Source organism: Mus musculus, chromosome 18 (assembly GCF_000001635.26).
Source record: "Mus musculus strain C57BL/6J chromosome 18, GRCm38.p6 C57BL/6J".
In the NCBI taxonomy this organism is placed as follows: Eukaryota; Metazoa; Chordata; class Mammalia; order Rodentia; family Muridae; genus Mus; species Mus musculus.
In genome coordinates this window covers 68,130,348-68,155,826 of record NC_000084.6, presented here as the reverse complement: position 1 = coordinate 68,155,826, position 25,479 = coordinate 68,130,348, and the positions used below count along the sequence as shown (strand labels likewise).

Below are 25,479 nucleotides of genomic sequence, written 5' to 3'. Positions count from 1 at the left end.
TTTGATTTGGTTTACCTTAGTACAGTGGCTTTTGTACAATGGCCACAAATCATGAACTCACACTCTTTCCCCTCCCATCTCCTAATCCCTTCACAAACCTCGGGTATAAAGGATCTTAACCAAAGCAGAGAGTCAAATGTCTATGACATGCTTGCTTGCCTCTGAAACCAGTGAATGATAGGGCCCAGTTTGGTGCCAACTCCCAAGTCCTCTAAGTCCAGACACGCAAAATGTAACCGGGCACCTTAAAGATGAACTTGGAGTTCTACTGCTCTTCCATTCTACAGGAGCCATAGTTTAAAGGAAAGGCTCAGGTCAGCTAAGAAGATGGTATTAAGATTATCAACAAAAGATTTGTTAAGCATTAGACTAATAGTACCGATGAGAAATCTCAAAAAATACCCTGAAAAGACTCAAATATAGGTAGCAGGGTAGACAGAGCTATTTAGTCCACCTCTTAATTGCAAGCATGACCCCCAAAAATCACAAGCAGTGTCTCACTGATAAGGTGTGGCTCATGTATTCACAGACAACCATGACCACTATCTTATTAAACAGTCTACTCTAGTTCCCACTCCCCATGACTGAACAGAAATCTCCACAGCTCCACAGTGCTCATCTCTTCTGGACTGCTCGCAGGTTCCTATAGAGATAAGCTAGAACTATCTTCTGTATAATGGCATTTCCTTTTCTTCCACGCTCAGCTGGATCTCCTCCAGATTAGGATCAGAGAGGTGTCAGCAGAACCAACAGAGTGGAGGTTTATTGCAAAGTGAGTAGGGCTAGGGGCTATGGAATGAAAAGCCAATCAGAGAAAATTCTACCTAAAAGCTGATAGATGAGGGCAATTTGAGCTAGAAGATGGCAGAAGGCCTTCACACTCACTGACTTTGGTGACACAACAGCATGCCTAAGATTTTATGTCTGATCAAGATGAGGGTCATACTCCCAGAGGAAGTCAGCTACCATTTCTGCACAACATTGATAACTTCCCAAAGATACAAGGGCTTAACTGGATAACCTCCAAGGACCTTTCTTGGTCAGAAATTTGATTTTTATAAACTTATTCTCAATGTATCTTAGACTCTAACAGATAATGGCTGAAGGGAAGTTTAAGTATCCTTGACACCTTCCACTCCTTCTTACTAAGCAACATTTTTAGTAACACCCTCTTCTAAGAATACCATGTTAGATTCCAGAAAATGGAAAATATATGTTCTTATTTCCCTCAAAAAGACAGACTTGTTCCAAGTGACGGCACCAGTCTCCTTCCATAGGCCAACTGGTAGAGCACACATTGACTAAAGAATCACAATTTTATCATTTCACTTGCCAGTAGAATTTTAACCTCAAGACTTTCCATTTTAGGATTAAAATCAGGTTCAATTGTTTCTCGATTCCATAATACATTCCCCCCACATTCACTTCTTTGACGTGGGAATTGGATCTATTCTCCAATCTATGAAATGAGGCCATCAGAACAATGACTGCTGCTTTCACTTCTGTAGTGAAACTACTTTTACAGATAGTTGGTGGAATTTTAACAGTGCTTCCTCAGAACCCCGCCATGTGAGTCCTTATGAGGAGTCCCACGGATTTCTATTCAGAGGCCACCCAAGCTCTCACACAATGATTTACTCCCTCTGAAAAACCCTTCCATTCTAATAATCATTCATTCTAACTTCCGGGCACTGGGCGAAGTTCCTAGGATCGAGATGACCTTACATTTAGTATAAATTCATTAGGCTTTCCCCCAGGTTTGTAAAATATGGAAAGGTGGCTTTGGAAGACACACACTCCATAGTAAAGTCTTGTTTAACAATAGTTTGGCAATTTATTAATAAAGCCTGGGAGATTTAATAAATGGGGGGGTCCACCCAAACTTCTTAGCACCTAGATACTTTCTTCCAGTTCCCCAAAACGTCATTCATTTTTGCATGTTTTCTATAATGCACATATGTCATCATCATTTATGCAATATGTAAAGGAAAATGCATCTTTTGTGTTTTGTGACACAGATACAGATGCTAGAAAAGTAAGAAGACAAAACTTCAGTAGGCGACTGCATGCGACTTCATTAGAGAAATGTTCCTGTAGGTTTCATTTCTTATCTCTCCAACCGAGACTACACTGGAAACAAATCCTATTGACTAAAAACAAACAAAACAAAACAAACAAGAAAAGCCAAAGCTGCTTCAAAGAGAAGTATGGTATTTTACTTCCTTTTTAGAGACGAGTATATGCTTTCGTGTCAGACAATTCAAAGAGCACAGTAATTGTCAATATTTCCTTTTTCCCTTTAAAACTACAATGGTTTGCCAGTATGATTAATAACATCCATCCCTCCCTCCAACTGACTCCAGCTCTTTTTTGTTGCTAGGTAATGTTTAATGTCAGTTTTCCTCCAAACAATGGGGAGACAAGCCCTCTGGTGGCAGGAAAAACAGTCTCTTGACACCTGGTGCTTGATTAGCCCTCCATACCAAGTGTCGTGGTATTCTAGGTCTGGGACCACACCATTCTACACTTCAAGGTGCCCCAGCACCTTCTCTAGAAGCAAGGACCTCCTAAATGACCACTCATATAGGAAAGAGACTCAATATAGCTCACATCCTTTCTTCCTAGAGATCATGAGACCAAAGGACAAAGAGGAAGGCTTGCTGGGTTTTTACCCCATCTCCCTCTGCCTGTTCCAATGTATTCTTCGTTCTAAAACAATGGACAAAACAAAACATCTATGTTTGGAAAGAAATGGGTATCCAAACACAAGACTATATAGAAGTCCAAATAAACATGACCAGAAAAGAACCTCACCACAACACACGATAGGCAACATACAAGATTATATATTTTTTTTTTAAAAAATCCATGTTAAAAACGTTTAAGGAAAAAAATGTTTATTAGAATATAAAGACTATTCATCAAAGTAGCATCAGATCTTTCAACAAAGACAGGAAATCATGGGGTAATATATTTTAAGGCCTGAGAATAAATGGGTGCAAACAAAAATTGCTACATCCAGAAAAATGTATTTTGCAAATGCAATAGAGAACAACATTTCAAAATTCTATGAGCGCCAAGTCAGCACTACAGATGCATGAAAGATGCAGTTCAGAGAAGAGGGAGGGAGGGACCAGCATACTGAGGAATAATAAATTGTATGAAAGGAATGAGTTCACTAGGCAAGCCAGCAAATGAGCACATTTACCTCAGTAATCTAGATATCACCTAGCAGCAAGACGGGGTAGGGGTGGTGGTGGTGAAAGGAAAACAAAGTTGCAAAAATAGATTAAAAAATAAATAAATAAAAGCAAATCATAGACATGAAAAAACAATGCTCAGTTACAATTTAAAATGTAATTAGTACTAAGTTACAAAACTAGAAAACACGTAGCAGCTGACTGAATTAAAAAACAAGATCAAACTATTTGTTTTCTATCAGAAACACATCTCCCTAGCAAACACAGGCAAAACCTGATAGTTTTCCTAAAGGAAAAACAACATACCGTGCAAAGAAAAGTCAAAAGATACCAGGTGTAGTTAGTTTACATCTCACAAAGTAGATTTCAAGCCAAAACGAGTCACTAGAGACAAAGAAGGTGACTACACGTTAATAAAGGGGATAAAAAGGCAATATATAGCAACTTTAAACATCTACACCTAATGTTGATAGACTCGCTTTCATTGAAAAATGCTAATTATCCAATTTCATTTTTAGAAAATGCTATTTTATCTATAAAAGCATTTTGTGTTTGTGTACAGACATAAAAACAGTGGGTACATCAATGACTCAATTTCTTCAATAAACTGCAAAATAGCTCAAATAACCCTAAAGGACCCCTATAGACTATTCAACCCAATGGCTGATAACTCACATTTTTTTTCTCCTCAGTAACCCATGGAACTTTCTTTACAAGATCAAATTATAGGTGCAAAGTCACACTTTACAAATGTAAACAACTGGAATTTTCTTTAGATCACAGTGAACTAAAACTAAAAATCAATAGCTAGAAAAACCATAGAAATGATAGAAATACAGAGACTGGACAATATACCCCTGAGGAATCAGTGTGTTCTTTAAGAAATTAAAATTTTCCTACAATCAAAAGAAAACTAAAGTTCAATTTATCCAAATCTTTAGACTAAAGGGGAGGCAATCTAAGAAAAGGGCTGATGGCTCTCAGTACTTGCTTTAGAAGTCAGAAGTATTTATCTCAAAGAAATAACTATTAACCAGAAAACAATTCAACAGAAAAAAAAACAATAATTTTCCTGATGCAAAATTTTCAAATGAAATACTTGCAAACCAAATTCAACAACTGGTCAAGAAGATCATACACCTAAGTCAATTAGATTTCACTGATGAGAAATATTTTTTAAAAAAATGGCTCAGCATTCATAAATCAGTACATAAACATTGTATAATACAAAGTCACAGGAACACTTTCGTGCATATAGGAAGGGTTTTTGAGAAATTTAAAAGCCCAAAGAAACTAGAAACAGAAGGGGCATTCTTCAACATAATAAAGAATATTTGCAAAAAACCTGCAGAAAACATTAAACTGAATGAGGAAAAATAAACCATTTCTTCTAAAGTTGGAAGGAAGACAAGAGTCTCCATCCTTTCCACTTGTATATGGCGTTCAGTCTTAGCTAGAATAATTAGAGATGAACGTTTTAAAGAATAAAAATAGGAAAGGAAGAAGTCCAATTAGGCCTATTTGTAACTGACAAAATCTTGTATTTGACATATTCTACAGACCCCATAGAAAACCCCAACATCTGATGAACACCTTCATCATAGTTGGAGGACACAAAAATCAATGTGCACACAAATTAGTAGCTTCCCAATACCAATAACCAATTTGCCAAGAAAGAATCTTGAAATAAATTTCTGTTCACTAGACCTTAATACTCAAACAAACAAAAAGCCCTCAGAATAAACCTACTACCCAGAGAGACGAGGAACACTACAATGAAGACTTGAGGGCACTGAAGGAGGAAGATAAAGAAGGCATTAAAAGCCAGACCTATGGGTCAGCAAGATTAATACTGTGAAATGGCTGTGTTACCATCTACTCATTCAATATAGTCTCCATCAAAAGTCCAATAACACACACACACACACAAACCAATCCTAGAATCTGTATGCATTTGGAAGAACTAAAGACCCCAAACTACCAAAGCTATTCTAAGCAGAAAAAAAAAAAAAAAAGCAACGCTGGAGGATTGTCATGTCTGGCTATAAATTACACTTCACAGCCATAGCAACGCAAACAACGTGGTACTGAGATTGCTGACCCAAAAGTAAAGCCTGTGTTGAAAAAAAAAACCGCTGTGAGTGTTAATGACAAGTTTACACTGTAAGCACACCTCCCGACTCTCATTTCCATATACATTAGCAAAAATATCAGGCATGGAGTAATTGTGCTTCCTAATTAGTGGGTATTGAACTCTCAGTTGCTGTCTTGGCTGCCTAGAGCAAAAGGGCTACGGCCATAACAGTTATTGGGACCATTGTGCCAGCGACAGCCATCTTGAACGCAGATGCCTCCAGGCAACTAAGCAAAGATTGCTGATGAGTCCCTGGCTCTTCAAAGTGTTGCTTGGCAAGTGCTATTTGAAACAGTTTATGTCACACTTTCCACTATCCCAAGGCTCCATGAACCTTGTCTCCCTACTTCAGAGAAAAGAGCCTGTCCTTGATGGAGGCTCTGACTGGTAGTAGATAGAGCTATGATTGGCCCCAAATGAACATCTGTGACTGCTCCAAATACTGCACCTCTTCTTGGGGTTAGTTATGCAGGCTGCTTGGGAGACACTCTCCTGAGCTATCCTCCCTGATGATGCACTATTTGGCCAAATACAGACTCGTCCAAGTGACCTTTGCTTTCCTGTTTCCAGTAGGGCAGGATGAGCAGTTACCAGGATACAGGCAGCAGCAGAGACAGAGCAGAGAGCAGAAGCAGCAAGGATGCTGGCTGCAGCAACTTGACAGTGCAGTACACAGCACTGCCTCACCATAACTTGACAGTTGAAAAAGTACTGACAAACTTGGGAATGACCTAACAGCTGAAAAAGCAGTGGCATGCTCCCGGATCGGACACTTAGCCTCTGCCTGTGGACTGAACCCTTCTGGCACTGCCTGGGGACCCACAAAGGATACTCATGCCCCTGTGATCCCTGCCAGAGCCAAAGACCGGTTCCTGAGCAGCACCACAAGTCCTGAGCCCTGTTGAGTGCCCAGTCCCTCAACTCAGTCCCAATGAGACAGGACTTTGTATTGTCCTCGGCCACAGAGTTGTGGAAGACGTTGAACAGCCAGCTGTCGGATGGCTGAAGGAGCAGCTGAAGAGTTCTAGAGTGGCCAGGGCAGAAAAAAGAAAGGAAACTGAAAGAGAGAAAGAAAGCCCAGGCAGCTAGAGAGGAGCAACTGCAGGCCCCCCAATTGCCAAGAGACTTCATTCAGTGTAGTGTTAACCGGGAGGGATTTGTACAAGCGGGACTGGGAGGGAAAGGAGGGAGGGGGCTTCGATTGGGATGTAACGTGAATAAAAAAATAAATTATGGAAAAGAAATCTTTAGAGCTGAGAGTCTTGGATGCAGGCTCAAAGCTATAGCATTGGCTGTTGTCAAGAGCTAAGGGCTCCAACACTGGGGCTTGCACAGGTACCATTACCATTTACGGACCTAAAACCTACACAGGAACTACCACTTCTAGGACAAAGGGTCCTCCTATCTGTGGATGGATACCATGGCACTACCTTTGATAACGAGCCTGCACAGTGATATCTGCTCGTCCCGCTGCTCGGACTGGGTGAAAGGGGTAAGAACCAACCCAGGACGTTCCTCTTCCCCCAAGCCCCACCTCATGTGTCTTCCTGTACTTTAGGTTACTGTACTTGAGTCACCTTTAAAAACCGACACAAGGGTTCCCAGAAGGGATCCAGCCTGGGCTCACAGTGTACTGTAAACCTGGTATAACCAAACTCAGAGTACTCACTGTCACCCCACAGTCGCCTGTAACTCAGTCACTGGCAACACCATCCTCTTATGGGCTCAGGCCAATTACCTAAGGACAGTTCTTGTCCCTTCTAACTCTCTCATTACACTTGTGATTAGCAGCCAGCCCTGCTGACTTTATGTTCAAAGGGCACCGCCCCGGACCTTCTCCACTGAGGTCAACATCACCACTTCCTCCTGCTTCCATGGTCTCTACAGCTGCGTAGCAAGACGCCCCTGCTCCCGCCCTTGCCCCCAGACAATAAGCTCAGCACAGCAGCCAGACAAATCTTTTAATCAGGTCACATCTTTATCTCTGTCCTGAAACTTCTGATGCCTCACCCTAAAGCAGAACTCCATTCAGTGGTCTCTGCAGCCTTGAATGACCTAAGCCCCGCCTCTTCCTACACCGCAGCTGCTTCTCTGATGCCTCTCACTGATCCTGGACGGTTTGTTTTCCATTGCAGTCACCAAACACCATGACCAAAAGCAACTTGGGGAAGAAAGGACTTATTTTAGCTTACGGGTTACAGCCTATCATTAAGGGAAGGGAGCCAATGTATGGGACTGAATCAGAGACCATGGGCACATTCTGATTGACTTGTTTCTCTTGGCTCACTCAGCTAACTTTCTTATTGGATTCCAGAACCACCTGACCAAGGATGGCACTGCATACAGTGGGCTGGGTCCTCCCCCATCCCCCATCAATCCAAAGACACACCCACAAGTCAAGCTAATGGAGACAATCCCTCAATGGAGATTCCCTCTTCCTGGGTATGTCTAGGTTTGTGCCAAGTTGATAAAACTAACTTTGAAAGGTTGTCATCTTCTTACAGTCTGGATCCTTTCTCTGTATTCCTTGTACACATGAGTTTATTCTTCCATTGCTTTGAGTTATAAAAGCCACACTCTCAACAGGTCCTTTCACGACTGTCTACTTATAATTGGAATACCCTAAGATTTCTTATCTCCCATTCTTTGCTCTTTCTCCAAAGTATTCACTAACTTCTAACACACTACTCATTTTATTGACTCGTTCCCTGCAGCAGAGGATAAAGACATGGGGAGGGGGTTATCTATTTTGAGTTTAGTGCTGGCTCATGGTGAGGTTCTGGGTATTTATTTCCTGAAAAAAAAATGGATAAATGACATTTTCATCTGAAGACTCCACAAAGGACTTGTACACTCTTGTATTGCCAACTTCCAGCTATCTCTTGAACTCTACCAAAGGCAGAGTCTAAAGGCCAGATCCTTCAACATTTTTTCAAACTGATACATATTGATTTTCTTTTCAACAGTGTCTATCCTTCTCTGGTTCTGCCATTCCGGCCATCTCAACAAAGACAGTTCCCAGACAGCGTTTTCATTGGAATATTAAAACATACCTGGCATACCTGTTCCAGACAAAGCTCTTCAGAGTTATTCATCTCTGCCACATACCTTAGAGGAGAAATGGATTAAGTCAGCACACACACACACACACACACACACACACACACACACACACACACACCTACCTGCTTGCTAGCAACAATGAATTAATTACTGATATTCTTCTGGTTGAAAACGACACAAATCCTGATCCCTAGGAAACATCTAGAAGACCTTGAGGCTTTTGTAAGAAGTTTACACAGGGTAGGTTGAGAGGGGAAAACGACAACTTGAGTGGTGTTGACTTAACTGAAATTAGAAATAGCAATTCAAATTACTTTGAAGAGCACTGGCTGGTTTTTAAGACAATAACTTGGTCTATTACAGATAGACAGCACTTGTCAGTGTTCCTCTAATTCGTGTGCCTCTAAAATACAAAGCAGTTCTTCCCTCTCTCAACTCTATCGTTTTGTTATTGGCCTCTAACCTGTCTCAATGCCAAGGGCTCTCCTCCCTAGGGCAGACTGGACTGTCTTACCCAGGCCCTGGCCTTCTATCCCTAACTCCCTGCAACTTTTTAATCCTTGTAAAGCTCCAGTCATCAGATGTTTTCCACTTTTGCTCTGACCTCTTCTAGCCTCTTTTCTTCTTTCATTTCCATAGCATTGCTTCATCCCATAGGGATACTCATTAGCCTCCTGATAGACCTCAGAATCCAGGTCTCGTCCTCACTGTAGCACAGGGTGGTGCAGCTCATCTTTCTGCACTTTCTGGGCACAGACAGGCATTTCCATTGGGAGTTGAGGGTTGACACTGGTTCTTCTATAAAGGACCCCAGCCCTTGCCACACAGTGCAGGTCTTTCTCCTGCAGTACAGTCTAGAACCTTATGTGTCTCTCTGCATCTATCCCTTCTCTAGCTCAGCTGTAGAGTCTCTCACTGCCCTTCCTCAGCCTCTGAGTTTCCGGCAGCTCCATATCCAATAGTGCCATCAGCATCACCAGGGTCTCTAGCCACGCCCCCCCCACAAGTCTCCACCCACTGATACCCCCATCTCTTCCTTCATGCCTTCTGCATTCTACCCTGGACACTAGCATACTCTATTCATACCTCAGCCCCAAACACTCTCAAAGCTGGAGCTCCTGGCTTGATACCTTCCCAGAAGCCATCAATCTTACTGTCTACCATCGATAGCAGGCTACAAAGGGGAACTTTGCCTCCGTGATACCTGTATGATACTTACACTCAGCACATACTACTAATTAGCCCTACATAGAAAAACACTTAACATGTACTAAATAAAAAGTGTCTGGGGGCTAGAACATGTTCTGAAAGAGGTTGATAGAAGAGAATGGAGAACAGGAATTGTGACACGATTTATAAGACCTGGGGAAGTAGCCATAACTTCAGGGTCACTGGCATTCTCCCTGGTAGATGGGGCTCAGTCCTGCCATGCTGTCTTTTGGGGCTCATATCACTGCTGTAGCATAGGTAAGATTCAAGCCATCAGCTTACATCCACAGAAACATTGCTATCTTGTGTTTAGAACCCAAGTCAACACATGTATCCAGAGGAAGCAGTCAGCTCACACAATTAGGGGCGCCCAGCGGAAAGTCAAGGCACAGAAGAGGGAAGCATTTGCATCAACACTGTCCTTTCTCCGGCTTCCTTAACCAGGCTCCTCCCCACATATTACCACACTACTGAGGGACAGAAGAAAGATATATACCTTTCCACTTAACAAAAACCACGTTTCAGGTCACAACTGTGGCTCTGCCCATGTCTGTCACTAAGACACAGCTAGCCAGAGCATCCATGTCATATTTCCTAGGAAGTGGACAGTGCTTTGCTGAACTTCTAATTGATATAATGTTCTTCTTAGATGCCCACCCACTAACCAAGACTGCTATGATCTCTGACAGCCAGAGTATGGCTTTTCACAAAGGGACACGGTGTGGCTGGCTTGTCTTACTAATTTTACTCCAAGCTATTTGTTGCTGACTTAACTTTCATTCACATTACTGAACTCTATAAATGGTTAAGATGTCTTATTTACAGAAATTTTAAGTTCATAGCAAAATTTGAGAGGAAATTTGTAGATTTCAGGAATCCCTGCTCTGGACACAAGCAGTGTCTCCTTTTTCTCTTAGTAGAATTAGTTACTACAATCAGTAAAGCCACATGCCTTCTCACCCAAAACTCATATTTTCTGTAAAGCTGAAAAGACAGTCTGACGCACTCTGTGGGTGATGACAGGGGTCTACATTATCATACAGAATAGCTCTGCCCACAATATCTTTGTGCTCCGCTTAGCATCTCTCCTCCTCACTAAGCCCTGGCGATCACCTATTTTACTGTCTATACGGCTTAGTCTTTTCCAGAATGTCATGCAGTTTGAGTCATACAGCATGTAGCTTTTCAAACAGCAAGTAGCTTTTCAAGCTGTCTTTGCTCACTTCATCATAGGGATTTAAGGGTTCTCTGTGTCTTCTCATTGTTCAATATCACATTTCTTTTCAGTGTTAAGTGACATCCCATTGTCTGCATGTAACCACATCCTTTACCGACAATGGGGATTTTGGTGACTCCCAAGTTCTGGCAATTATTAGAAAGTTGTGATGAATATCTGTGAAGGATTTTCACCAGATTTACATTTTAAGAAAACACCAAACAATATAATTAACAAATCATGCGACAGTGGCATACTCTGGGTGTTGCTCTTTGGTTGGTTTTGTTTTTAATTAAAGCAATTACCAAAACTGCCTTCCAGACATCTGTATTTCCACCAGCAAGGGATGTGGCTCCTTCTCGATCATTATCCCTCCCAGTACGTGGAACCGTCAGTGCTGTGCAGTTTGGCCATTCTAAAATATCTGGAGTGATCGCTTGTTTAATTTCTGCTTCTCTGAAAACCTGTGATATAGAACACGTTTTCATGAACTTACTTTCTTTCCTGATTGCAGTGGGCCTCTATGATTGTTGGGTCTGTGTTTCTCTTCGTTCAGATATTCGACCACTCTACTCAGTTTCTGCTCCTCTAGTCAAACTTTACGAACTCTTCGCACGTTTCCAGTAACGGGCCATTAAGTTAATCTCTGCAAACATTCTCTCAAAGCCTATGTGGCTTGTCCTTTCATTGACTTGAAAATGTTATTTCACAAAACAGAACATTTTAACTGTAACGAAGGTTAATTCATCAAGTATTTTCCTTTGGTGTTCCATTTAAAAAGCCATCACAAACCCAAGGCCACCTAGACTATTTTGCCCTCTATTTTCTGGGAATTTTGTAGGATCTTGCGTTTTATATTTATAATTGTGATGAACTTCGAGTTGTTTTGGGGTAAGATGTAGGTATCTCAATTATTTTGTTCTTGTACCCAGATGTTCACTTGATCCAGAATCATTTAATAAGACCACGTGTCGTCTCCACGTGTCGTCTTAGCCTTGCTGTTGTAATCGGCTAAAGGTATTCGGGAACATCTGTTTGCAAACACTCTGCTCTATTCCATTAACTGCATGCCTATCCTCTGATAAATGCCATGCTGCACTGATTACCGTAATTCATAGTAAACCCTGAGGTCTAGCAATATTAATCCTCCCATTTGCTCTTGTCCTGAAATACCATATTCTCTATAATGCATCTTCTGGATGACCCTGTAAACTTTAAAGTTGGTTTGTCGGTGGGTACAAAATAACTTGTTGGGTTAGTTTTAGTGCTACACAGATCTCACTTAAAATCAACAAAGAACAACCGAGGTCGAGAGACACAGTTCAGTAGTAAGGCAGCGCATTAGCATGTCTAGTTTTCTTCATTTGGGTCTGCTCTTTCCTTAAGTTAGATTGACTAAGGGTTTTCTAGTATTGTTTAATCAAAACCCCATCTTTCTCTTTCATTAACTCTCTGTATTATTTGGGATTTTGTCATTTGTTCATTCCTATTTTGTTATTTTTTAACCCATATTTTTATTATTTCTTCTTAGGTACTGCTTTTGGATTTGGTTTGATCTTGTTTCTCCAAAACCTTAAAGTGCATCATTAAGTTATTCATTTGAGATCTCTCAACTTTTTTTACGTAGACAAAAGTGCTGTGCATTTTTCTCTTAGGAAAATCCTGTGCCTTCATTCTGCTCCCAAGACTTTGGCAGGCTAGGTTTTCATTCTCATTCAGTTCCAAAGTTAAAAAAAAAAATCCTTATTTCTTCAATGAGTCAATTATCATTTAATAGTGAACTGTTGAGTCTCATGTACTTTCTATGGCTTCTGCTGCTCTTGATAGCTTTGTTCCATTATGGTCTGATAGAATGCAAGGAGCTATTTCAATTTCCCTTTATTTTTTGAGAGTTCCTGTTTTGTCTTCATATGTGGTCATCTTGACAAAGTTCCATGACTACCAAGAAGAAAGTGTCTTCTTCAGTGTTTGATGGAATGTTCTTTAGATGTGTATCGGTTAACTACATTAAGCTGTGATTTAACTCCAGAGATTCTCTGGCTTCTACGCTGATGACCTGTCTATTGGTGATAATGGAGTACCTAAGTCACACACTATCACTGTGTTGGGATTAATTTGATTTTACATATTGTATTATTTATGGGTACTGTGGGTTTGGTGCATATATGTTTAGAACAGCAATACAGTCTCAGAGAACTGTTACTTTAATGGATATGACTTGACCTTCCATATCTTTTCTGGTGTGTTTTGCTTCGAAGTCTATTTGGTTCGATACAAGAATAGCTATGCCTTCTGGCTTCCTGGTTCCCTCTCCTTGGAATACCTTCTTTTATCCCTTTTACTCTAAGTTGGTATCTGTCATTGATGGTAAGTTGTTTTTTTTCTGCAAACAGCAAAAAGTCAGATTTTGTTTTCTAATGGTAATAAGAGTTCATTCTTTTTTGTTGTTTTTGTCTTCTCTCTCTCTCTCTCTCTCTCTCTCTCTCTCTCTCTCTCTCTCTTTCTTTCTTTCTTTCTTTCTTTCTGAGACAGGGTTTCTATGTATAGCCCTGGCTGTCCTGGAACTCACTTTGTAGACCAGGCTGGCCTCAAACTCAGAAATCCGCCTGCCTCTGCCTCCCGAGTGCTGGGATTAAAGGCGTGCGCCACCACGCCCGGCTATGAGAGTCCATTCTTATCATAAAATTCAAAAGCGTTTAGGGTATCAACCATTTAGCATACGTAGTACATTGCAGCAACCACTGCTAAGCTGGCATTCCTTTATACTGGGAGAATGAGGAGCAACCCGGATTAAACAAACAACTCTAGCTATGCTTGCTAAGAACAGAGTGGAAAACAGCAACCAATGTTCACACTCTTAAGTTTGTCAGTCTGCCTTACTTCCCTCTGTAATCTCCTGAATACTCCACTAGTCTAATGCTTTCCTAGGAGGGGGACTTCCAAAGAACTAGGAAGAGCCACAGTAGACTCTGGGCAAGCCATCTCGGGCCCTAAGTTACAGTTTTTAGAGAACATGGACAGTTTGCCTTTCATGGTCTTGCACCCAGACCCAAATAGGACATTACTCTCTCCAGACACTATGGAATTCTCAGCCAACCACTCTGCCTGGAGTTGTGGGCTGTTTTCCAAGAGCATCTTCAGTCCACTGTAACTGACACTGGGAAAACATGACCCAGATATATCCAACCTCACGCCAGGAACCACACACCCACTAGGGCTTTCACCTGTCTGCCATGATCCATTCACTCATGAACATCGGACAGAAACACCTAACCCGTGAAGATAAATTCCCAAGTGGCTGGAGAATCTAGAGCTGCCGTAAGAATCCCTCACAATCTAGTCTACTTTCCCTCCGAGGACTGTTGTCTGGATAATATGAAGACATGTTTTTAATGCCTTCTTTAAAGGGAAGAAAACTTACCTGGAATTCAATCTTTAAGCTTTAATTAGGTTTGCTTTTCCTAGCTCCAAGTATTTAAATCCATCTAAAGCCTGGCAGGGGCAGGGAATTCACTGGATTCATTTGAAGTATTTTCAGTGCAGCTAGGAAGCTTAATTAATGTTGATTTTTACAAATAAATGCTTTTTAAAAGATAATAACATGCAAAGATATTTGAGTAAATTTAAAGTTGACAGTATCTTTGAAAGTTTGTCTGTAGTCTTCTCTCCATATATTAATAATGAAATACATGGCTTATATATTCCCACTGTGAACTATGAAATGTGCCTATTTTCATATAAGTGAAAGAAAGATGTAATATGTTTGTAGGGCAAGATTATTCACGAGACCATGTAAAATCCTGTAGTGCCAGGGACGTCTGTGATTCATATTATTTATGAATGGCCTTCTGGGCCATCTGATTACACTTGACCTTAAATTGTTTCTCTGTAACCTTTCTGCCAACTGCTAAGGCCAGGAAACTGCAAATTAAGGTAAGAATATAGAAAGGACAGGGGCGGGATAATGAGGGGATGGAGGAGCCTGTCAGGTGGAGTTTTCATTAGCTCAGAGGATGCCCAAATCCTCAGACTTGGCGCATTGCCTGGCTCGGGTCAGGATCCTGCAGACTCCACAGTGTTGCTCCTTTGTTCTTATTCTAATGTGTTTTGCAGCCCAGAACAGAAGCTACACTGTTACCAGGAACATTTCATGAACCTCAAGTCTTTTATCTGAAACTGAAGCCTAAATGACTTCCTTTATCTGCCTGGCTTGCCAGCCATCCCCTTCAAGTACCTGCATGAAAATGAGGAAGGCCTGTGCTGTGTTACACTTGCAAGTTTCAATGAACTTACACAGAACCAGACTCTCAAAGGGCAAGGGGCTGATTTTCATACCCAGCCTTTGGCCTTCAAGAAGACAGCTCACTCTGCAGAAAGCTGGCTGCACAGAGAGGCCTCAGCCATGCACTGACATGAACAGAGAGCTGAGACTAGCAGTAGAGTCTTCTTTACCCTCTGGCCTAGGGGCTGCTGGAAGGTGGGCAGCTTCAGTTTCAGTGGCTAAGATAAACGCTCCCAAACTAAGACTTCCACAAAATCAAGACCCCAGTTCCTCCATACAGGTCAAAAATCAGTGTTTTTTTTTTTTTTTTTTTTTTTAAATGATCTGAGCTTCCTTTCACTCATTAATCTTCCTTTGTGAGATGTATGTCTTCACTTGAAATAATAAGACATTAATTATTCAAGCAGAGGTTTTTTTCTCTACTGCCTAAGACAGAAAAACAACAGCACCTTCCAAGAAAAACATGGCACCATCCGTGAGTGATTCGTACTGAGCGGAGGGAATTCCAGTCTAGTTGAGTCCACAGGGGCTGAGCTGAGCCCTACTTGGAAGTGTGCACTCTGTCTGGAACATTTTCTTCAACTTTGCCCTTACTTTGCTGCCTTCATGGTCTACCCAGTGAATGGTGTCCTCTGTCTCACAGCTTAGTCTATCAACCCCACTGGGTGAGAACAAGACCACTACCATCATTTTGAGCTAAATTTGAAGCAAGCTTTAATGAAAGGACTGGCCAGGATGATGGACTCTAGCCAGATCCATGCCAGGACTCCCGGAAAATGACCATGAGCTAAATTGGCCAGGTGCTTCCAAAGACAAACCCACAAGGCCACATACTTCCCGCCTTTGTCCAATCTCTGGCAAGCATACATCCTGACCTACTTCCTGCCTATATGTGATCAAGCACATCTGCTACATCTGGGTCAACTAAACTTGTTTAGGGATGAGAAAACATGTGACTTTTTATCTTATATGAAGAGCAGCCAGCAGCATTTCAGAAGTATCTGTCCTTGGGCATGGGGCTCACAGGTTAGAGGCATTTTTGGTCTCTGGATCTCTTGGGCACAGGAATCAAAACTTGGAACGTTACTGTGGCTCTCTCACACTTCCTGGTGCTTCACGCCAGTGTTTTCAAAGTGCCAGCCTGTGAAGCAACATCAGCCTCACCAGTGCAAATGTGTAAGAAATGAAACACCAGAGGACTACCCCCACACACATACACCTTCCTGAATCTCAACATGGAGTGCTTTAATGGACAAGACACTGGAAAGCCAAGATACCTTAAGTTTACATGTGCACTTACCAACACAGGGACATGCATACATACATAGTTACTAATAAAAAAAAATCTTAGAATACAATAACTCAGCAGGACTGTTGTCCAATCAGCGCAAACAAGTCAGAAATTCCTGGGATGCACTGGGGCACGCTGAAAAGCACCTTGTATAAATTATGACATCACTACCAGCATCTCTGTGGCTTTTCAAGGGAAAAAAAATAGTCTCCAAGTTTGGTAATTCCCTCATACACAACACATTATCAGCAAATAAGCTTCCGTTAGCCATATCAGCCCCATCATAGAAATTGGTTTGAATCATTAACAGTGGCTGGCAGAGAGAGAGAGAGAGAGAGAGAGAGAGAGAGAGAGAGAGAGGGCATTAAACAGTCTTGTCACATTATCTGAAGAATCATCTCAAAGGGACTCTGCTTGTCCAAGACACTGGGGACTGGGGGTGGGCGGTGAGGAACAGAAGTTGAGGGCAGGGTGAGCGTGGAGAGGTGAGGGAGACAGAGGCTGCTTTCTCACCTGTGCACCTGATACACAGGCTGAGAGAACCTGCAGGAAGAAAGGGGAGATGCTGTTACTGGGAGTCAAGGGTTTCACTCCCAGTGTGCCTCCCTCCCTCCCCCAGGCCTCTATTTTCCAAACACATTCTTTAAAAGCAAAACAAAACAAAACAAAACAAAAAAAAAAAAACAGCTCAACTCCTCAGAGAACAACTGTGAGAAAATGGTGGTTTTAATGAGAGGGCCAACTCAGACATCAGCTATGTCTATGGCAGGTATGGAAGGTGAGATATCATATAGGGGATGTCACATAGCGCATGGCAGTGTCCGGGACCTGTGCTATGCAGTACGATTTGAGTCACGCACCATGAGAACTCCATACAGGTGACTCATCTGGCTGCAGGACAACACATGTCATGCCAAACTGACGTTTTGTTTGTTTGTTTGTTTGCTTGCTTGTTTTATTCTTTATTACAAATAGATTTCTTTTTTTTCATACAATATATTCTGATCAAGGTTTGTCCTTCCTCGTCTCCTCCTAGAGCCCCCCTACCCATTCCCAACCCTGTGCCATCTTTCTCTCTCTCTTTAAAAAAGGGACAAACACCAGAATAGAACAAAACAGAGGAAAAAGAAAAAACGAGAAACAAAGAATGAGCACAAGAAGCACACACACATGCAGAGTCGCACGTGAACACGCACACACGTGCGTGCGTACAGACAAAACTCGTAAGAATACAAACTCAGAAACTATTATAAGCAAAAGCCCAGTAAGAAGGGAAAAGTATCTCCCAGAATGTCACTGTGTTCATTGTGAGTTGGCTGCATGTTGACAAGCACGAGGCGGGCCCTTAAGTGTGATGTGGGTATACCCAGCGAGAGCTGGTTTCTCTAACCTTCCTTAGATATAAAATTGTAAAGTGCTCTAAGCTTCCCCGCCCCCATGAAACACAACTATAAGAAGCTATTAAAAATAGGGGCTGAGGAAATACACGGAGAATGCTTCTTTTCCAATGACTCTCTCTCTGTGTGTGTGTGTGTGTGTGTGTGTGTGTGTGTGTGTGTGTGTGTGTGTGTGTGTGTGTGTATAGGAAGCCAAGACACTGCAAACATCTGGCAGCCACATTTCTGGAAGTCTGGGAAGGCCTGAGGATTGCTCCCCTTTGGGCCTGAGGGCTCTCACAGAATTCCATTTCACATGCAGCATACTCCTCGGAGGGGAAGTCTCCTGCACAGGGTGCCTTCTGATTAGGCTTCCAGGACACCAGACTGGAGAAAGAGAAGCCCAACTCCACAACCTGAATTCCTTTCCAAATAGTTCTACGAATTAAACAAGAATAATTATGGTAACTATACTGAGTTTTGTCCCTTCAGCCATTTGAAGTGTGACACTCAATAGCATTAGTCACATTTACGCTGCTGGGCCGTCCCTACCACTAGATGTTTTCAAATCTATCACTCAAAATAAAATGCAAGAAATAAGTCCTAGGATGCCAGATCTTAGCAACTTGGGGCAATTCTTGTCTGTGCACTTGCCTATTTGGGGATATTTCACACGAGCGGCCACTAGCTTGCTTCATGGAGCCTACTCCCCATGGTCTGTGCGTGCTGTAGCATGACTGGAGAGCCATCCTTGCTAGGGATGAGCACTGCACGGCTGCATGGATGGGCTACTTAGCCACGTGTCTGTGGGGGATGTACATTAAGGCCGACATTTTTAAACACTTCTTCGCATATGAATTGCAAGTCCTTGGAGCAGATTCCAAAGGGCTAGGAGGATTCTGTGCTTATCGCTTTGAGGAAACAAACTACATGGTACCTGTTCCTACCAGCAGTGGACATCTGCTCCGGATTCTCTATGGACTAGCTGGAGATCATTCTCAGACTTCTAGAGAACATTTTCAATGACTCACTTTGTTATTAGACAGCTTCATGGCTCTATTTAATGTGTTCTGGTTACATCTCCTCCCCCATCTCCCTTCCATCCCTGTAGATTCACATTTCCCACACCCCCTCACCAAGTCCCATCAGTCCCCTTCCAGAATTTATGACTCTTGGTTTTGTGACCCATTTAATTTAACCAGGGCCACCTACTGGAGCCTGAACAGGTCACCAGTGGGCACACAACCAAAAGCAACACCTGTCCCTGCTTTTAATAGCAAACACCTCAGTGGGGAGGGAAAGGGTCCTTTGAGTCTCTCCTCCACCCATGGCTGACTTGAGTTGATGGTCCATTCTTGGCAGGTATTTGCAGTTGCTGTGGATCTGTGATTGGAATGGCTCCATCTCACCCAGAAGGTAATATTTCACAAAGCTTACATTCCTTCTGCCCCCTCTTCTGCTTAGAGGGCATGTTAGAAAGGACTCCTTTCAGGCTGAGCGTTCACTCTCAGTCCTGCCGCAGCCCGACTCTCTGCTTCACCACCACGCTCTGGGGAGAGAGACTTCTGGTTTCCTTTATAGTTCCTCTAGGGAAGATGGTGCTCCCAGGTGTGAAGGGATATTTACTGTGCTTTTGATTTGTGTTTCCCAAATGACTAAGGATGCTAAGGATCCTTTCATATGTTTACCACCCATTTGCTTGTTCTCTTTGGAGGAAGGACAGCTCAACGTCATTGATTACTATGGAATTGGATTTTCTTTTTAATATAGAACTTTAGTAGATTTTTTAAAAAGTTATTTAAACCTCTTTTTCATACAATATATTTTGGTCAACATTTCCCCCTCTAACTCCTCCCACATCTTCACCATGTCCCAACCCACCCACCTTCATGTTCCCTCTCTCGTCTCTCATCTTTCTCAAGATGACTCTTATCAAGAATATAATTTGAAACATCTTTCCTCAATCTTTGGAGTATCTTTTCATTTTTTTCAAGAATGTCTTTGCATGCACGGAAGTTTTTAATTTTGACATCATTCAATTATTTTTATTTTGCTGCACATATGTTAGCATCAAATTAAGAATCCTCTGCTGTATAGAATGTCATAAAAAGCCACCCTATGGGTAACTCTGATATTTAAGTCATTTGCTCTATTTTGAGTTAAATTCTATATGTAGTATGACACCAAGGTCCAATTTTATTCTTCTGATATGGAAATCCATTTGTGTTCCTATTTGTTGAAAAGACTACTTACTTCCCATTGGAGGGGCCTTGGTATCTCTCTCGAAAGTTAAATGATCGAAAACACATAGGTATACATTGTAAACTGACAGCCCAGCACCTCTGTCTATGTGTCTAACCTTATGCTCAGATCACAGTGTCAATTCTGAAATTGAGATGTATGACTGTTTCAGCTTGAATCTTTTTCGAAAAATATTATATATTGGGTTTTGTTTTTATTCCATATGGAATTGGAATATTCCTGTACCACCATTTGCCACTCTAGAGGAAATGGGACCGGGGAGACTGGAGCCTAAAGATGAGGTGGGCTAAAGTTTCATGAAACAGCCAACACTATTCAGAGCATCAGACAATTTATACTCTGAGGGTCGAGGGGGGGTCATGTGAATAAAGTGTACAATCACAAGGGCAAGGCACATGTGGCAAGGAACATATTTTTCCATCAAGGCATACAAACAAACAACAATATCCAGTTGCAATTAATAGTCTGAGGTGAACTCACTCCTATCTGCTACTCTTGGGAGAAGCATGAAAGTATAATCCAAGAATAATTTTGAGTTTTTGAAGAAAACAAGTTTACAAGACTCTTGTCTTGGTTTCTTGGAGTTTTACATCTCCTCACACAACTCCATTCTTGGACCCTGTTCTGACACCTGATCCCAAAGTAATCCTCTTAGAATTTGAGGAGGTCTGAGTTCAATCTATTGGTGACTACAGGTAACACTATCTTCTTAGCAATAATACTAAGACCTGAAGTGTTTCCATTTAATTCTTTTTGGGATGTTTTGTAGTTTTCAATGAATGATCTTTCTTCCTTGGTTAAATTTAATCAGGTATTTTAGTCTTTCAAATGCCTTTTTAGTTTTTTTTATGTATATGGGTATTTTGTTTACATATATGCCTGTGGAAAATTTTCGTGCCTTGTGCCCGTGGAAGCCAGAAGAGGGCATTCACTAGAACATGAGTTATAGATGGCTGTGAGCTGCTATGTGGGTGCTGGGATTTGAACCTGGGACTTCAGGAAGAGCAGCTTAACTGCTGAGCCACCTCTCCAACACTTCAAAGGGAAACACTTTCCTAATTTCTGTCTCAGACTGTTCCTTGCACACGAAGAGAGAAAAGCCCCACTTTCACACTATGATCTCATTCCAAGAAACTACTAGACTTCTCATTAGCTCTGTCTCATGGATTCTTTGGTATGTTTTATGCATAAGATCATTTCATCTGTACACAGACTAACTTGTTCTCTTCACAAGAATACCCTTTTCCCCTTTTTCTTTTCTTCTTACCCCAGCTAGAACATCCAGGACAGCACAAACTATCAATGGTAGGAGTGTGCACCTCGTCTCTTCTGATCTCTCACACCTGGATATGGTGTTAGGTGTAGAGTTTTCATAAATCTTCTGGTTTATGTTGAATGTTTGGGTTTCCTCCAAAATTATAGGTTAAAAAATGAGTCCTTTAGGCAAATGAACTAGGGGATCAGGCCTTAGAGTGAGGATTAGGTCACAGATGGGATCCATGTTTTATTTTTTTTTTAAGTGAGACTTTCTAGAGCTATTTCTACCACGTAAGAACTCATCGATGCCATTTCCACCATGTTAAGGAAACAAGAAGGCACTGTCTGTGACTCAACAACGAGTCCTCATGAAAAGCCAACCCAGAAGAAACCTGAGTAAAGTCGTCTCAGCCTTCAGAGCTATGAGAAATACATGACTATCATTTGCAAAGCTTCCAATAATACTACTTTACTATAGCAGCCTGAATGGACTAAGATAATTCTCTTTATTATACTGAGAAAGTTCCATTCTATTTTTGGCATTTGGATGCTTCTAGCATGAAAAGATTCTGGGTTTCAACACAAGTGTTTTATGTGTCTATTAGCACAACTGGAGTGAGGGATCCCCCTGCATTCTATTCCTGTCACATATTATCCAGTTTGACTTTATATTAAGTCACAATCCTTCAAAAAGTGTCTTTTAAAAGATAATTGCAAAACATTACCATTCAAACAGTCTCTAGTCAATCTCTAGGTGCCACTTGAAAGACTGACTGATTATTGCATTCAGCAGGTGTTTATTATATGCTCATAAATACTAATCAGAAAATTAAAAGCATGTTAATAAACCAAATGATCGGCAATCTCTACCCTTCTGTAACAACATTCAGGGGGCGGGGGAGAGAAAATAAGCAAGACACTGGAATGCAGAAGAGATTCATGGCTGGTGAAAATAACAGGGAAAGAAAGCAAGAAAGTGAGCAGGGGACATGGGGACCTCGTTTTGGAAGAGAGGTACTTCGGCCTTGCACTATGACTTACACATAAGTCATGAGACATACATAACATGTTGCACTGCAGCAGAGATAAGAAAGGCTTTTATTAAAGATTAAGCAATTGCTGAAACTACCTTTGCTACAACAAACCTCTGCCAAGCCACAGCCCAATCAGGAAATCCTATTTCCTTTTGGCTCTTGGTCCTGCACCAACAAAGATGGCCCTAATGCTAAATACAGTGTGGATTTAGTGCTGGGAACCAATGAAGGCATAAATCGGAGAAAATATGGCCTCTCGGATCACATGTAAGCTCCCTCAAGCAATAGGTAGAATCCCAAGATCAACTATGTCAAAGAACCTGCCCTTTTGAATTTTCATTCATTTTGAGAGCAAGAGGCTATTCAGGACTGTATATCTGTCTGTCCACATCTCCTATAGACCCCAGCCTCTTTAACTATAGGTTGAATAAATGAATGTAAAAGTCACAGAGAATCTGTCAACAATCGAAAGTCTCTGAATATACAATGTTCCTTGTGAATGTACAATGACCAAAGCTTACATAAATACTGAGTGTGTAATGAACCTGTGTGTTTGTGGCAGCACTTGCCCGAGTTTTGTCTCAAGACTTCTCTTCAGCCTTGGTTCTGAACACACACAGTATGAGCCCTCTAATGAGCATGCCCCAGGCCACACAATGCCAACCAATGCTGCTGAAAGCATCACAGTCCAAGGCCACTGTGTGCCATAAATTTCAGTGATTTTACTGTAACCACAAAGTTGTCTGCTCTTATAGATTAGAGAAATCAAAGCCTTTTAATATTTCCTTACTGTCATTCCCCGGCATGAGGCAAGTGAGTAAGGTCTTTGGATTGGATTATGATAAAAATGTTTCATTTTTAAAATTGCTGTTTGAGCTACTGGCCGGAGCTTTATAGAAAAAGTTGTTAAATAAGTTTTGGCTTGGGATTGAAAAACAAATTTAATTAGCCCTAAATATAATTCTTCTATTTTTCTCTACTATGTATTTATGTAAAGTTGATAGTGTTGATGATAAAATAAAAATATCCATCTCCTTGAAAAACACAGAGGCTCTACGTCCCAAGGCATTAAATACTCAGACAAGACTCCACTGTCTATGTAAAAGCATGTTCATCTCATCAGTATGCAAACTTGTTTTCATTTCTAATAAATGTAAGAATGATATATGCCAGGGTTGTTTACAAATTTAGTTATGGTATACTGTCAATACGTATTTGATTTGTATACATATTGTACATGCCTATGGCTAAAGTAAACATTTCTTGGGTGAAAAGGGATCATGAGGACAAAAGTTTAAGAAGCATAAGAAGTGTTGCTGCAGAGTACTGCCATGTGACTACAAGACATGACAAGGGCAGAGGTGGCCCAGGTGGCGAAGACCTTGCCATGCAAGCATGGGGACTCAAGTGGATCCTCATGTGAAAAATCAAAATGCCAGACATAAACCCTATTCCTGAAACTTAACGCTTGGGACCCAAAGAAAGGAGCCAAGCCAGTGAGCTTCCGATTCAGCAGGAGACTCTGTTTCATCAATAAGATAGAAAGTGATTGGGGGAGACACCTGACTTCAACCTCTGACCTCCATGGGCATGTACACTAACATGCACACACACACACACACACACACACACACACACACACACACACACACACACGTTATAAAAGGTTAGTCCAATAGACTAAAAGAATTTGAACACATCCACCTGACCCATCACGATGAGTAGGAGGCATAACAAGAGCCTGGAAGGAGGGTATGCCACTTGCTAACTGGGCCTCAACATGTAAGCAAACACTGACTATATATAGCTCAACCAAGTAACATGAATCAAAAGAAACTGTATGCAAGTTTTTTTAAAAAATATTCAGCTATCCTATACATTTTTTTTAAAAGATCAATTTAAAAATTTGAAGAAGCAATATATTGATTAACAGAGAGCGCTCTAGAAACCATGGTTTGACTTGGCATCTAAGAGGCTGCCATCCTGGACTCGAGCAGGATTTCTCTTAGCTCCGTTCACTTCATTTGCCTTCCTCCCGCCCCAGAAGACAGGAAGCACTGTTTGAGCAACAGGAAACCTGAACTTCCTTCTCTTGTGCCCCAGCCAACCAATTAGCATGCTACCATGAGGGGCAGATGCACATGAATATGGAACGCAGGCCCTCGTTTTTCTGTTCAGTCTGTCAAGCTATGAATCCACTAATCCTGTTTTATCCCAAACCTTAAGGGTTCAATGGGGGGTGGGGGTGGGGGTTGAAGGGAGAGAGGACTTCAAAAGCTCCATCTACATGGGTGTGAAGTTCAAAACACATCGGCCCTGTCAGCTAGCAAAGGGTATTCCTGAAAGCAATGGCATTCTATACCCGGGAACACTTCCTGGTAGAAGATGCTAGAGTCAGTGAACTCTCAACTCACCCCATGTTATAGACAATGCTGAAGCTATGTCACTTGTTTAAATTAAAAGGGGGAAAGGCTTTGACAAAGGTGCTGACATAAACCTAGAAGACAAGAGGTACGACCAAGTATTCAAGAAGAAAAACTGGTGAAATGAATTATTGTTTTACGTGAGCCTCGGATAGCTGATGGGGAACAAAATTCATGTGATGTATGATTTTATTGATTGCACTAGAACAATTCCTATAGGAAATTACTGCTCTCTGTTCATCAACACGGTTTAAGAAACTGTAAACACACCTGTAGGACCAGTGTGCCCAAATAACTCTCCTGGGCTATTAGCCACACTTTCCTTTCACAAATAACAATAGACAATGTGGCCAAACAGATAGAAGGAGGACTTCCAGCAATATGGGGCGGGGGGGCGGGGGTGGGGGCGGGGGTGGGGACAGTTGCATTTTGCAGAGACCGCTCTTTCAAACTGAGAGACTTCCAAAGCCGGTCCTTTTTGTTAACCAGTAATTAGCTCATTCATATTCTACAAAGAAAGCCTCTAAATTGGGAGGAATACTCATATTTAACATTAGGTAGGAGAAATGGGGCTGAGAGCAAGAAAAGAAGCCGAGTTCCCCCAGTTTCTCCAGCTAGTTAAAGCTTCCCTTGATTTAATGCTACAGGGTGGGGTCCGATTTTCTACACGTAAGAATCCGTGCTCTCACCGAAGGCTGCTGACAAGCACTCCCCATAAATGCAGAAATGATG

General features: G+C 41.6%; 1 protein-coding gene across 10 annotated transcripts in view; it reads right to left on the bottom strand.

Annotated features, from left to right (window-relative positions):
• Window positions 1-25,479, bottom strand: part of Ldlrad4 (low density lipoprotein receptor class A domain containing 4) — a 328,277-nt gene that overhangs the window by 104,724 nt on the left and 198,074 nt on the right. The window contains exon 1 of one of the 10 annotated variants that reach the window (XM_030250539.1): window positions 8,388-24,508. The exons of the other annotated variants lie outside the window; for them this stretch is intronic. Coding sequence (XP_030106399.1) covers window positions 8,388-8,394 — 7 coding nt within the window. The 5' untranslated portion in view covers window positions 8,395-24,508. Of the gene's footprint in view, window positions 1-8,387; window positions 24,509-25,479 lie in introns of those variants that run through there. 10 annotated transcript variants of the gene reach the window in all.